The following is a 14,237-nucleotide window of genomic DNA, read 5'->3' as shown; positions in this document are numbered from 1 at the left end:
CCTTGCCCCAAAGAGTTCACAATCTAAGGTTATGTCTGCACTTGGAGCTGGACGTCTATTTTCCAGCTCAAGGAGACATACCTGCGCTAGCTTTGATTGAGCTGGCATGCTAAAAATAAAGTGTAACCTCAGCAGCAGGAGGGGCTAGCTGCCCTGAGTCCATGCTCAGCCGAGATGGCAGTCTCTATTCAAGCTGGAATTTAAACCCCAGCTCTATGTGAAGACATACTTTAAGTACAGTAACTCCTTACTTAACATTGTAGTTATGTTCCTGAAAAATGCGACTTTATGTGAAACAATGTTAAGCGAATTCAATTTCCCCATAAGATTTAATGTAGATGGGGGCAGGGGTTAGGTTCCAGAGAAATTTTTTTCGCCAGACAAAAGACATTATATACATATACAGTATAAGTTTTAAACAATTTTAAACAGTTTAATATTTCACACAGCAATGAATGATTGTTGAGGTGCTTGGTTGAGGTGGAAGAGTGAGGTGGTGGAATATTTCCCAGGGAATGTCTTGCTGCTAAATGATGAACTAGAACTCCGCTGAGCCCTCAAGGGTTAATACGCTGTTGTTAATGTAGCCCCACGCTCTACAAGGCAGCATGGACTGAGGCAGGAGGGAGGAAACATAATAGATGCAGGGCAGTAGCTGCAAACACTTCCCTGCAAAAACTGAACATGATGATGAGCCCATGCTATCCAGCTGGAGCGCACCACTCCCTCCTCCTAACAGCACATGCACGGCTGCACAGGTGCTGACTTTCCAAAGTGCTGGGGGGTGCGTGCATTAGTGAAAGAGAGAGACATGCATTGCCCCTTTAAGTACGCTGACCCTACTTCAGGTACGTTACCCTTTTAAGCAGATCAGCCCGTTCAGACAGGAAGCAACAGCTTCCAGCAAGCTCCCTTCTTTCTGAACCTGAGCCCTGTCCCCCTCCTCCGCTTTGTAGCACCTCTCTACCCCGCCCCAGCAAGCAGGAAGCTCCCAGGAGCAGCTCCAAGGCAGAGGGCAGGGCAGGAGCAGCACAGCAGTGGGGGGAGAGACAGCTGAACTGCTGCTGGGCAGCTGCTGAGCCACATCCCTTAGAGGGAATTTAGGGGAGCTGATGCAGGGGTGGGCTGCTGCCTGCTCCCCCCCCCCCCCGGTTCTAATTCCCACAAGAAGGGGCTGCTCTTCCAGAGAATCCTGCAAGCTGTGAACAAAGCAGACAGCTGCCAAACGAGGACGTTATAAGGGAGCATTGCTCAGGCAGTGGTGCTATAAGGAGGGCTTTGGGATGTATGGCCACTGGGAAGCATTCATGGACAGAGGACTGTTCTCTCAGGATGGACTTCACTTGAGTAAGGAAGGAAATAGACTTCTAGGATAGAGGATGGCACAACAGATCAAGAGAGCTTTAAACTAGGAATTCTGGGGAGATGGTTGGGAGATGTCCAGGTAATCTCCACGCCAGTTGTTCTCTTTGAGAGGGAAGAAAACGAAGTAAGAAAGGATACAGCCGTGGGTAGGAGAATTGATATAAGGCAGAAGGGCAGTGTACATACCAATCTAATAGGTAACATTGGTGGTAGAATGTCTGTGCCCAATCAGGTAAAGAATGTGAGCGAAGCCAAATGGCAAAAATTAAGATGTTTGTACACTAATGCAAGGAGCCAAGGTAACAAAATGGAGGAACTAGAGCTACTGGTGCAGGAAGTGAAACAGATATTATAGGAATAACAGAAACATGGTGGAATAGTAGTCATGACTGGAGTATGGGTATTGAAGGGTATGTGCTGTTTAGGAAAGACAGAAATAAAGGCAAAGGTGGTGGAGTAGCACTGTATATCAATGATGAGGTAGACTGTAAAGAAATAAGAAGTGATGGAATGGATAAGACAGAGTCTGTCTGGGCAAAAATCACATTGGGGAAGAAAGTACTAGAGCCTCCCTTGGGATAGTGGTTGGGGTGTGCTATAGACCGCCAGGATCCGATCTGGATATGGATAGAGACCTCTTTCATGTTTTTAAAGAAGTAAATACTAATGGGAATTGTGTGATCACGGGAGACTTTAACTTCCCAGATATAGACTGGAGGACAAGTGCTTGTAATAATAATAGGGCTCGGATTTTCCTGGATACGATAGCTGACTGATTCCTTCACCAAGTAGTTGCTGAACCGACAAGAGAGGATGCCATTTTAGATTTGGTTTTGGTGAGCAGTGAGGACCTCATAGAACAAATGATTGTAGGGGACAACCTTGGTTCGAGTGATCATGAGCTAATTCAGTTCAAACTAAATGGAAGGATAAACAAAAATAGATCTGTGACTAGGGTTTTTGATTTCAAAAAGGCTAACTTTAAAAAATTAAGGCAATAGTTAGGGAAGTGGATTGGACTGAAAAACTTGTGGATCTAAAGGCGGACGAGTCCTGGAATTACTTCAAGTCAAAGTTGCAGAAACTATCAGAAGCCTGCATCTCAAGAAAGGGGAAAAAATTCATAGGCAGGAGTAGTAGACCAAGCTGGATGAGCAAGCATCTCAGAGAGGTGATTAAGAAAAAGCAGAAAGCCTACAAGGAGTGGAAGATGGGAGGGATTAGCAAGCAAAGCTACCTTACTGAGGTCAGAACATGTAGGGATAAAGTGAGAAAGGCCAAAAGCCAAGTAGAGTTGGACCTTGCAAAGGGAATTAAAAGCAATAGTAAAAGGTTCTATAGCCATCTAAATAAGAAGAAAACAAAGAAAGAAGTGGGACCACTAAACACTGAGGATGGAGTGGAGGTTAAGGATAATCTAGACATGGCCCAATGTCTAAGCAAATACTTTGCCTCAGTCTTTAATGAGGCTAATGAGGAGCTTAGGGATAATGGTAGGACAACAAATGGGAATGAGGATATGGAGGTAGATATTTCCACATCCGAGGTAGAAGCCAGACTCGAACAGTTTAATGGGACTAAATCAGGGGGCCTGGATAATCTTCATCCAAGAATATTAAAGGAACTGGCACATGAAATTGCAAGCCCATTAGCAAGAATTTTTAATGAATCTGTAAACTCGGGTTGTACCGTATGACTGGAGAATTGCTAACATAGTTCCTATTTTTAAGAAGGGTAAAAAAAAGCGATCCAGGTAACTACAGGCCTGTTAGTTTGACATCTGTAGTAATGCAAGGTAATTGGGGCAAAATACAACATGGCTTTACAAAAGGTAGATCATGTCAAATCAACCTGATCTCCTTCTTTGGGAAAGTAACAGATTTTTTAGACAAAGGGAACGCAGTGGATCTAATTTACCTCAATTTCAGTAAGGCATTTGATACGGTTTCACATGGAGAATTGTTAGCTAAATTGGAAAACATGGGGGTCAATATAAAATTGAAAGGTGAATAAGGAACTGGTTAAAGGGGAGACTACAGTGGGTCACACTGAAAGGTGAACTGTCAGACTGGAGGGAGGTTACCAGTGGAGTTCCTCAGGGATCAGTTTTGGGACCAATCTTATTTAATCTTTTTATTACTGACCTTGGCACAAAAAGCGGGAATGTGCTAATAAAGATTGCGGCTGACACAAAGCTGGGAGGAATTGCCAATACAGAGAAGGACCGGGATATCATACAGGAAGATCTGGATGACCTTGTAAACTGGAGTAATAGTAATAGAATGAAATTTAATAGTGAAAAGTGCAAGGTCATGCATTTAGGGATTAATAACAAGAATTTTTGTTATAAACTGGGGGCACACTACTTGGAAGTAACAGAAGAGGAGAAGGACCTCAGAGTATTGGTTGGTCACAGGATGACTATGAGCCGCTAATGTGGTCTTGGGATGCATCAGGTGAGGTATTTCCAGTAGAGATAAGGAGGTGTTAGTACCGCTATACAAGGCACTGGTGAGACCTCATCTGGAATATTGTGTGTACTTCTGGTCTCCCATGTTTAAGAAGGATGAATTCAAACTGGAACAGGTACAAAGAAGGGCTACTAGGATGATCCGAGGAATGGAAAACCTGTCTTATGAAAGGAGACTCAATGAGCTTGGCTTATTTAGCCTAACTAAAAAAAGGCTGAGAGGAGATATGATTGCTCTCTATAAATATATCAGAGGGATAAATACCATGGAGGGAGAAGAATTATTTAAGCTCAGTACCAATGTGGACACAAGAACAAATGGATATAAACTGGCCATCAACAAGTTTAGGCTCGAAATTAGACAAAGGTTTCTAACCATCAGAGGAGTGAAGTTCTGGAACAGTCTTCCAAGGGAAGCAGTGGGGGCAAAAGACGTATCTGGCTTCAAGAGTAATCTTGATAAGTTTATGGAAGGGATGATATGATGGGATAGCCTAATTTTGGCAATTAATTGATCTTTGATTATTAGCGGTAGATATGCCCAATGGCCTGTGATGGGATGTTAGATGGCGTGGGATCTGAGTTACTCCAGAGAATTCTTTCCTGGGTGTCTGGCTGGTGAGTCTTGCCCACATGCTCAGGGTTTAGCTGATCACCATATTTGGAGTCTGGAAGGAATTTTCCCCCAGGGCAGATCGGCAGAGGGCCTGGGGGTTTTTCGCCTACCTCTGCAGCGTGGGGCATGGGTCACTTGCTGGAGGATTCTCTGTACCTTGAAGTCTATAAACAATGATTTGAGGACTTCAGTAGCTCAGACATAAGTTAGGGGTTTATTACAGGAGTTGGTGGGTGAGATTCCGTGGCCTGTGTTGTGCAGGAGGTCAGACTAGACTATCATGATAGTCCTTTCTGACCTTAAAGTCTGTGATTCTATGAATTTTAAATGAGCTTGTTCCCTAATAGATCAGCAACATAACAACAAAACAATGTTAACCGGGACGACTTTCAATGAGGAGTTACTGTATAAGACAAAAGACAACAGATGGGTGAATAGATGGGGAGTATAAGGAAGCAATGAGATACCAGTGGCCTAATCTTTGTCAAGTTTTGTGTAGGCATCAAGGCAAAGGAGAGTTTTAAGGATTAGAAGGAGAATAATGAGGTAGTATTGTAGATGTTTATGGGGAGCAGCCTCCCAAATGTGAGGGGCAACGTGGGAGAAGGCATGAAGGGACTTGTTTGAGAAGTTTAACCAGTTGGGGATGGAGGCTGGCATGGGCCAATCAGAGGCAGAAGTCGACATCTCAGTAGTGAGTGAGAGATGATACGTAGGGTGGGAATAGGCTGAGAATAGCCTTAAAAGTGAAGACAAGTAGCTTATGTTTGATGCAGTAGAGAAAGGGAAGCCAGTGGAGGGAGGCAAAGAAAGAGGTGACATGGTCAAAGTGACAGGCTCAGAAAATTATGTTTGCACCACCATTCAGAATGGATATGAGCAGGGCAAGATTGTATTTGACAAGGCCAGAGACAAGGGTATTGCAGTAATTGAGATGTGAGATGAGAGCGTGGAAGAGAGTTTTATCTATGTGGATGGATATGAAAGGCCGGATTTTAGAGATGTTAGAAAGAATCAGCAAGATTTAGATATAGCCTGGATGTGAGGATTTAGAGAGAGGGCTGAGTTGAAGATGATGCCCAGATTATGGGCCTGAGTGACATGGAGGATGGTGCTGTTCTCCACAGTGATCAATATACTGCTCTTTTCTGTACACACATACAAAAGAAAATCATACCATAAAAATGAAAAATTAAGAAAACATGTCTGTCAAGCAAATCAAATTGGATTAATCTGTGGAGAAATAACTATTCTGCCATTTCAGGTATAAACATAAAACTTTGAGTTACAATATTATCTGACTTCACTGGACTCCCTTGAATTTTAGAGATTCACGTTTGTACTAGAGAGATGAAATTAAGAATGGAAACACTGAATGTGTTTTTCAATAAAAGGTTATCTATAAGTATTTTGGGGAGTGAGAAATAATCATCATACTAGGAAACATTAATAACAATAGAAATAATCTTTTGATGATTAATGTTATGTTATTTCAATAGAACTGAACATCTCCAGTTTCAGTGAGCCATAGCTGGGAATATATTTGGTTTAAGAGTAACACTGAAACACTGGGGAAATGATAGGCCATCTTCAACAGAAGAGCAGATATAGTTAATATCTACTTTGCTTGCATTATAAGAAATTATGCATATAACATACAGAAATCATGACAGTGTGTTAAAATACAGCATTACATTTAGGAGTTATGTACATAGATCATCTTTTGCCCACTCTGTATCACACAACAGCTAAAGAATTGAGCCCCAAATTCTGCATGTGTGTGCACACACATGCACCTTCCATAGTACAGTTCAACTGGGACAGATGTGGACAGTGCAAAGGTGCAGAGAAAGGGTGATGGCATGGTAATTTATCCATGACAATGTTGCTAAGCTAGCCAAACTGCCCATGTAAAATTACGCCCCACTCTTTCACAGCACCTAGATATTGTGGTGATGGACACTTCAGCAATATTTATATGATAAATAGATTATATAGAGTACAGTAGTGGCTGAAGGTACTGCAGCCAGTGGATGAAATAGTGGCTGTAGAACAACTATGTTCTTTACAGGTTTCAGAGTAATAGCCGTGTTAGTCTGTATTCACAAAAAGAAAAGGAGTACTTGTGGCACCTTAGAGACTAACCAATTTATTTGAGCATAGGCTTTCGTGAGCTACAGCTCACTTCATCGGATGCATACTTATCTGGATGGTTACCTGGGGTTATCTGAACCCAAAGCGATGGTAACTAGTCTCTATTTTCCAGGCAGTGTCAGGAGATAAATTAGTGGGGGGACACAGCACCTCCATCTGAGAAATGATTGTTTTACACAAGAGTGCTTTCACCCAATAATCCATGTTTTTATTGAATACAAAGAACACTTCAAAATTAGCAATAATCTAGTTACCCAAAATATAGTTACCCGAAATCTGAGGTGGAGTCAAGTGACAGCAGCAGGTTTCCAGTGGCCAGCCTTCCTCCTAGCTGCTGTGGAGCTTGTCAGTGTCTTCTTGATCATAGAAAATCCACACTTCTCCAAAGTACACTTTCTAACTAATCTTTTTTATAAGTAATTAAAAACAAAGCTGTCAGGGTTCCTTCCCCACTCTGAACTCTAGGTTACAGATGTGGGGACCTGCATGAAAACTTCCTAAGCTTACTTTTACCAGCTTAGGTTAAAACTTCCCCAAGGTACAAACTATTTTACCCTTTGCCCTTGGACTTCCACTGCCATCACCAAACATTTATCTGGGTTTATTTTTATTAGGAAAGCATCGTTTGGAAAATCTTTCCCCCCAAAATCCTCCCAACTCTTGTACCCCACTTCCTGGGGAAGGTTTGGTAAAAATCCCACCAATTTGCATAGGTGACCACAGACCTAAACCCTTGGATCTTAGAACAATGAAAAAAACATTCAGTTCTTGAAAAGAAACACTTTAATGGAAGAAACAGTAAAAAAGAATCACTTCTGTAAAACCAGGATGGTAAATACCTTACAGAGTAATTAGATTCAAAACATAGAGAAGCCCTATAGACAAAACCTTAAGTTACAAAAAAGACACACAGACAGGAATATTCATTCTATTCAGCACAGCTATTTTCTCAGCCATGTAAAGAAATCATAATCTAACACATATCTAGCTAGATTACTTACTAAATTCTAAGACTCCATTCCTGTTCTGTCCCCGGCAAAAGCATCACACAGACAGACACAGACCCTTTGTTTTTCTTCCTCCTCCCAGCTTTTGAAAGTATCTTGTCTCCTCATTGGTCATTTTGGTCAGGTGCCAGCGAGGTTACCTTTAGCTTCTTAACCCTTTACAGGTGAAAGGATTTTTCCTCTGGCCAGGAGGGATTTTAAAGGTGATTACCCTTCGCTTTATATTAATGACAAAAGCATATCTCCAAATAAATTATAATTGGCTGACTGTTTCCCTAGCAACAGCAATGAACTCATAATTTCTACTTATCAGTAAAGCAACTCTAGCAAGAAACATACAGACACAGGCACCCAGACTAAGATCAGCTATCCTTGTTAGTAACACTGCGGCTGTGCAGATGTTTTTGTCTGCCTAAGCAAGGCCAAATTCTTTCTCACTACATGGTGTCCTCACTTCCAGCTTATGGTGGCTAAGCACAAGATAGCTGTGGGTTATGTCAAGTCCAGGTCTCTCGTAACAGGATCTTTGTATCACACTTATCACCATAATACATGAACACCTTCTGCAGACTATCACAACACAGTAAAGACCTTCTGATTTCCTCTCTTCTTCCTGGTGGATCACTAGAATTTTTTCTTCCTTTTCTTCCACTTTTTCATCTCCCTCTCTCTCTCCCCTCTCCATGTCATTCCTGCTCTCATTGCCCGTCCCTTTGTTCTTCTGTTGTCTTTTCCTTTTTGCTTTGGTGTTTATGGGAAAGCTGGACTTGAAGAAGTAAAGTTACATGTCACTCTGGAGGCAGTGACCTCTGGAGCTAGTCTCAGCTCTCCAAAAGAGTGTTCCATAGTTTTGAGCCTGCTGCCGAGAACACTCTTCATTCTCAGCATTTCACTCTAAAGGTGTGGACAGTATCTTCTGTGAAATCTAATTGTCATGGAAAATCATAGTCTTAGAGAGAATTCTCTTAGGGAGCTTGCACCAATGCCATGGAGAGCCTTAGAGAGGAGAACAGACATCCTGAATTTGACTGAGTGTCCTGTGAGGAGTCAGACTAGTGAGCATTTGGGTGATACATTCCCATCAACCTCTGTTGCTGAAAAAATGAGCTGCAGCATAGTAGAACAACTGAAGCCGTTTTAAAGTGTGTGCACTTCAGCTTCACCTAAACGTAGTTGCAGTAATCCGGCCTAGAGGTCACAAAGGTGTGGGTCACAGTGGTTAGGCCACTATCTAACTGCAAAGGACATAGCTTACTGGCTAGTTGCTGATGCAAGAAGGAATCCCTGAAAGCTGAGTCTGACTGTTCACGAGCAAGGAGAGGAGTCCAGAAGGACCCAAGGATATGAACCTTGATTATTTACAGCAGACGATCTCAGTACAGGGTGCTGCTGTGGTGGTGACTAGGAGTTCAAAATGTTTTCCTGCTGACATCACCTCTGTCTTGCCTGAGATCAATTTCAGCTGAAGCAAAGGCATTATTAGCATGAAAAGTGAATGAGATGCAAAAGTTGGTGGTGTCTGTAGAAAGGCAGGCTGGCATTCAGTCTTCCACAGCAAATCCTGGCACAAAGCGCATTGACTCTGGCTGTCTACAGGGAAGCAGGATTTGGGACTTAATGAATAGTCATGAGATGAAAGCAGGGATTTTTGTCTGTTAGCTTGCGTTTTTGGCTGTTAGCTTGTGTTCAGGGGTGGTTTGAACTAGTATTTGTTAATGGTATAATGTGTATTTGAGGTTAGTTATTTTCTGTTGTATAAATCTATTAAAACAAATAGGGGAAAAAACAGTTCTCTATTTACATAAGGAAGCCATAGCTGCGGCTGAGTTAGGTATGTGTTTTGTTTCTTGGTTTTAGAGAAGGGGGTAGAGTGCAGGGGGGGAGGGGTGTTGTTTATAGAATTTGTTTTATTTTTATTTCCAGCATTGTCCTTTGCTGTTTTAGGTTTGGAGATACCACTTTGCAAGAAAGTGTTAACCAGGAAAATTTTGAACTTCTTAAAGAATATTACAAGTTGTTTACTGAAAAAATGCCTCCTGATTGTAAGTATAAAATTAATAATGTAGCATTCAAACTGATTTTAACAAGAGTTACAGGTGATAGACCACGGCAGCTTGTAATGCTGAAACTTTAAAAGTGTTAATATGCAGCTTCTTTATGTTTAGACCTCAATCCTGCAATTTATTCCAAGTAGGTGGACCCCTGTGACTACATACAGCACCACTGAAGTCAAGAGGGGTCCATCTGCATGGCACAAGTTGCCAGATCCAGGCCGTAGTAGAAAGGTGAAACAGTAACAATGGGGTAAATTATGTTTTGCATATTTATTAACATAACGTTTATAGTAACATAAGTAGAGGTAACTAGACACCTATGGTATTCATGCTCAAATACCTCTCAGAAGTTTGAGTCAATTAGCTCCAGTCATTCACTCAACTTTTTATTCATTTCTGAATACATAACAAGATGTACAAAACTAAGGAGTGAATTGCAGATATAGAGCTATCAATGGGTCCCATTGTAATGTCCAATTAAGTCAATGGAAAGATTTTCATGGACTTCAGTGGATATTGGATTAGCCCCTATATGTAGATGGAATACTGTTTTATTACTTTAATTGCTGAACTCAAAACACTGAAAAGACCCATTAGGTCATCTAGTCCTGCCAAGGCAGGGTTATGTTCTCAAGTGCTTTGTCTAATGTATCTATTTTTGAATAACTATGGGACTTCCACCACATCTTTGGGAAATTATTCCACAATCTAAAGATCTCACCATTAGGAGTTTGGTGGGTTTTTTAGTGATATTCACCCTACATTTTTCTTTGCTCAATTTCAAAACATTACTTTCACACACTTGCACCATCCTCAATAATTTGTCTCTCTTCTTTCTTGTGTATGTATAATCCTAAAATATGTTTCTATTTCATCTGACTCATCTAGTGTGATCTGAGTTACAAGGATCAGGGCTTGGTTTAGGATCTGTCATTTATGTCTGGCTTTTTCTTTGTGATGCAGACCTTATCATGATAATCCGTACTTTTTGTCATCTCGAGGTTGGTCAGGTCACTTACCATCTCTGTGTCTCACTTTTTCCATCTGTAAAATGTGGGTGGCCATGTTTATGCACCTTTTGTAAAGGGCTTTGAGATCTATAGATGAAAAGTATAAGTGTGTATTATTGTTATCATGTGTCTATTTCTTATAAATTTCTGCTGCAGACTACGGCAGCCTCTGGGCTAATAAATATTTCTTGCAGGAAGCATATAACACCTTTATTCTGTAATCTGCTTCTATTTTGACAGGTTTCAGAGTAACAGCCGTGTTAGTCTGTATTCGCAAAAAGAAAAGGAGTACTTGTGGCACCTTAGAGACTAACCAAATGCATCCGATGAAGTGAGCTGTAGCTCACGAAAGCTCATGCTCAAATAAATTGGTTAGTCTCTAAGGTGCTTCTATTTTGTGTCCCGGAGTTATTTAAGGTGTTATTTTTAACATATAGGGCATAAAATGAGTTGGGTCCCAGTTACCTCCAAAATTGCCTATTACTGCATTTGGGATTGTCAGAGGCAGTTGGTTTCACTGCCATGGGCTGAAGGCAAGGGGATTTCAATGAAGAGTCATCGAATAGTGGAATTTGCTTTCTGCCTTGGTTAGTCAATTTTATTCTGTTGACCTTCAAGTCAATCTACAAGGCTGAAGTGTTCTCTGGCTTTTTTCTAGGGGGCAGGGTGAGTATCGGGGTGAGATGATGGTAGGTGTCAGCTCTGTAGGAAAGATGGTGGGATTTTAAGAGTTTATTATGCTTTCTGGACACAGAATTAATTCATATTGTTGCTTTATAATATTTGTCCGCGCACTGAATGTATGACATAATGTAGAATACTTCTATTTCATTTGATTACCACTGAACAAAAGCAGCTTCTGTGTGTGTGTGTGTGTGTGTATATATATATATATATATATATATATATATAATATGATTGTGAATATGTATATTTATACCACACATGTGGTGGTGATATCTATGTGATAAATTGCAGACCAATGTGGTAAATAGGTAATCATAAGAGTCAGTCTCCAAGAAGCTTATAATATAAATAGTTATTTTTTGTTGTTTTCCTCTCTAAGCCTGTACAGTTAGTTGTCAGTACTAAAATGTTCTGCCTTTCCATGAAAGGATATAGTAAATGGTACCAAAACCATGTTTTTACAACTCTCTCTCTTCGAAAACATCTTTTTTTCTGAAAAAACACACGCACATTGCTAAAACAGATCACCTACTACCTCCCTTGGACCTAACTAACAAAAAAAAATTTTTCATGCAACTGACAACCCCTAGTTTTCATCACCTGGGTACCCACCTTTGAGGCTGACCCTGAAGTGGTTATTTATACGCCATGTTAGTAATTTAAAAGGGATGGAAAATCTTCATTCTTTTTCTTTGTTTTCTGGTCATACACTTATTAATCTCCACAACAGAGAGTTATGTTCTGGAAAGTTTTTCCTTCCAGAATTTGTTTAAAAAATATATATATATATATATATATATATATATTTCATCTTACATTACTTATTAAAGATTGGAGCTCTTGAAGTATTATTCTGGGGTACCCTGTGATGTGCATAATGTGCAGTGGTTATGTCCAGTGATGACTCTGCCCCCGCCCTCCGGGACTCCTGCCCCATCCAACCCCCCGCGTTGTTTGAACCCCTCCCCGGACCTCTGCCCCATCCACCTCCCTCCCCTGTCCCCTGACTGCCCCCAGAACCAGGCAGGAGGGTCTCGTGGGCCTGCCCCGCCCCTAAGAGCCAGAGGGACCTGCCAGGGAGCGAGATGGGGAGTCCCGGCGGTGCTTACTTGGGGCAGCTCCCAGGAAGCATCTGACAGGTCCCTCTGGCTCCTGGGGTGGGGTAGCATAACTAGGTGGGGAGCAGGGGGAGCAGCCGCTCCCCTAGCTGATCACATCAAAAGTGGTGCCTTAGGCACCGACTCTGTGGGTGCTCCGGGGCTGGAGCACTCATGGGGAAAATTTGGTGGAGAGCACCCACCAGCAGCTCCCTGCCCCGCCCTGTGCCCGGCCCCAGCTCACCTCTGCTCTGCCTCCGCCTCCTCCCCTGAATGCGCTGCCCCGCTCTGCTTCTCTGCCCCCCCCCACACCCCGGCTTCCTGCAAATCAGTTATTCATGCGGGAAGCCTGGGAGGGCTGAGAAGCAGGCGGCGGCTTGGCGTTCAGGCCCAGGGAGGTGGAGGTGAGCTGGGGCGGGGAGCGGTTCCCCTGTGCACCCCCCGGGTTACCTGCTGCAGCGCGGGCGGCCCTCCTCGCGTCCCCCTGCCCCAGATCACCTCCACTTCGCCTCCCTGGGCCTGAGTGCGAAGCCACCACCTGCTTCTCAGCCCTCCCAGGCTTCCCGCGCGAACAGCTGAAACGTGGGAAACAGGGGTGGGGGTGGCAGAGAAGCAGAGCCGGGTGGTGTGTTCAGGGGAGGAGGTGGAACAGATGTGAGATGAGCTGGGGCCAGGCAGGGAGTTGCCGGTGGGTGCTCTCCACCCACCAAATTTTCCCCGTGGGTACTCCAGCCCCAGAGCACCCATGGAGTTGACGCCTATGGCATCACTTTTGGCCGGTTGTTATGTTTAGAAGCCCTCTCAGGACAACCGGTTCTAAAAGGGCTTCTAAATTTAACAACCGGTTCCAGCTAACCGGTGCAAACCGACTCCAGCTCACCACTGGTTATCTCACACCAACTATTACTCCCCTGATTCCTATCTTCCATACATATTCTATCACCGTCAACAACTTTTTCCTCCTTTACCCATGTCAACAATCCCCCCAAATCTACTTCTACTGCATCTGTTTTTTTTATAAAATGCTACTGTGATCTGTTTCATTCTGGGATTCATTCTGGTAATAATTTGTAACTGTTCTCCCATATGTCTTCCTCCTTTCATCTCATTTTTACTGTTGCTGCTGTCTTTTCAGTCTCCTTGATCTTATTGTAGTCATTCACACTGTGCCACTCCATCTTCCTGGACTACCTCCAAATCTATGCAGGCATCTCTGGTTCCCTTCAAGAACTATGCTTATCTAGCCTCACTGCACATTTCTGCTGATGTACTTGTACTTGTCTTATTGCAGTTTCTCCGTTTCTGGCGAGCCAAGAGCCCTTGTTCTATGGAGATTCAAAGTGTTTTGTTCTTGTTCTTGTTCTTCTGGTCTCTTTTATTTACCTTCTTCCCTTTGTTATTTTCTCTCCACCTTTTAACTATGTTTACCATAATGCTGTTATTCAACTGTATATATATCATTCAACATCTTTAATAGTTCATCTCCATTCACCCTCTCTGCTCTCTTGACTTGAGGCTTGTCTATACAGGGAAGTTAGTGCTCAGCAAGATAAGGTCTGAATTTACAGCGCACTAGTTACACTGCAGTTACTCCCTGTATGAGCACTTTTACTGCACGCTTTGTGAGCTTTAGCTTAGTACGCTTTAAGGGGTAAGTGCTCAGCTGCACTCCAGGGATTTTGCTGTACTGTAGCAGTGTTCACATGGTGAGTTACTGCATCACAAGCTGGTGCACTGTAGATTCACATCCTGGCTTGCTGTGATGCAATTCACCATG

General features: G+C 42.6%; 1 protein-coding gene across 1 annotated transcript in view; it reads left to right on the top strand.

Moving 5' to 3' along the window:
- INPP4B (inositol polyphosphate-4-phosphatase type II B) overlaps positions 1-14,237 on the top strand; it is a 489,632-nt gene that overhangs the window by 427,497 nt on the left and 47,898 nt on the right. Inside the window, exon 26 of the mRNA XM_084627075.1 lies at positions 9,557-9,654. Coding sequence (XP_084483201.1) covers positions 9,557-9,654 — 98 coding nt within the window. The remainder of the gene's footprint in view (positions 1-9,556; positions 9,655-14,237) is intronic.

Source organism: Lepidochelys olivacea, assembly GCF_965140295.1.
Source record: "Lepidochelys olivacea isolate rLepOli2 genome assembly, chromosome: 4".
Classification (NCBI taxonomy): domain Eukaryota; kingdom Metazoa; phylum Chordata; order Testudines; family Cheloniidae; genus Lepidochelys; species Lepidochelys olivacea.
This window is presented reverse-complemented; position numbering and strand designations above follow the sequence as displayed.